General features: G+C 33.1%; 1 protein-coding gene across 1 annotated transcript in view; it reads right to left on the bottom strand.

The window, feature by feature from the left end:
- Positions 1 to 1,416, bottom strand: part of LOC102752201 (testis-specific gene 10 protein-like) — a gene marked incomplete at its 3' end in the record, with an annotated part of 83,068 nt that overhangs the window by 28,533 nt on the left and 53,119 nt on the right. The window contains exon 9 of the mRNA XM_015568599.1: positions 826 to 941. Within this exon, the coding sequence (XP_015424085.1) occupies positions 826 to 941 (116 nt within the window). The remainder of the gene's footprint in view (positions 1 to 825; positions 942 to 1,416) is intronic.

Raw genomic sequence — 1,416 nt, 5'->3', positions numbered from 1 at the left:
TCTATCATTGACAGTCCCTCTAGGTTGTGGGCTGCTTGCCTGTGTTCCTGAGAAGCATCTACGGTACCAGTCTATAGAGTGTGTTTTCTTTAGTGAATTACCGGTATGTTTACCGGTAATAAACTTGCACTGTTTTATGTATATGTTTGATTACATACAGCCTTGTGACAGTTTTCCTGCATGTCATAAGCATTTGAATATAAATTAAAATGTTAAAATCAAATCTGATATTGTTTTACCTTTTATTTGGTGTGTGGAAGGTGTGCGGAAGAGGGGGTAGTCTTATACGGCGAGTATATAACAAATTCTGTATTTTGAGTGGAAATGTTAGGGGGTCGTCTTATACGCCCAGTCGTCTTATATGCCGGCAAATACGGTACATATATTCCCTCTATTTTAAAATGGGTTCTTTTATAGTCATAATCAAAATTTTACTTTACAGTTATAAAAATATTAAATTATGACCATATTTTCATAGAGATAAATGGTAAGAAACATAAATAACAGACTTTAAAAACAATTTTCTCTATGAACCCAATATCATAGATATAGCCAAATATATGTATACTTTCCACCAAAAGTAATATAAATGTGTACTATGTTTCATTAAAACTGCTATGAACAAGACACATTTTTACAGAGAAACTTGTAAATTTAAAAGTGACCATCATAAATTAGAAAGTGTTGCTACTTTGTTTCCATGATCAGAATCATAAACTTTTAATTGACGGGCCTATCTCCAAGTTTATCTTGTTATAACTGAGAGAAGAAAGCTTTTTTCTAGTAGATTTAAAGAAAAAGAAATAACAGGAAAAAATAACTCACCAATTTTTTCATCCAAGCACATAATTTTCTCCTGAGTAAGCTGAAGCTCATATTTTTTCTTAGCAAGGTGTCGCTGAGTATCAGAAAGGTCTTTTTCTGTATTTTCATATAAAACTCTGTAAACATTTTAATAATAAAACTAATTGTGAAATTTTTATGTTTTATCAACCTCTTAGTGTATTTAAATCTAAAAACTTTTAGGGACACTAATAAACATTTTTCTTTTTAGTATCTTCCTAAAGCCACATTATAGAAAGTTTAAAGAATAAAGGGTAGCCCTAACTGGTTTGGCTCAGCGGATAGGGCGTCGGTCTGTGGACTCAGGGGTCCCAGGTTCGATTCCGGTCAAGGGCATGTACCTTGGTTGTGGGCACATCCCCAGTAGTGGGTGTGCAGGAGGCAGCTGATTGATGCTTGTCTCTCATCAATGTTTCTAACTCTCTATCCTGCTCCCTTCCTCTGCAAAAAATCAATAAAATATATGTATTAAAAAAAATTAAAAACAGAATGAGAAGGTTCAATCACCTAATCAAAATTCAAGAAAGAGAGGATAAACACAATATTCCAAAAAAAAATCTCTATATATAACAG

Source organism: Myotis davidii, unplaced genomic scaffold (assembly GCF_000327345.1).
Source record: "Myotis davidii unplaced genomic scaffold, ASM32734v1 scaffold1685, whole genome shotgun sequence".
NCBI lineage: Eukaryota > Metazoa > Chordata > Mammalia > Chiroptera > Vespertilionidae > Myotis > Myotis davidii.
This window is presented reverse-complemented; position numbering and strand designations above follow the sequence as displayed.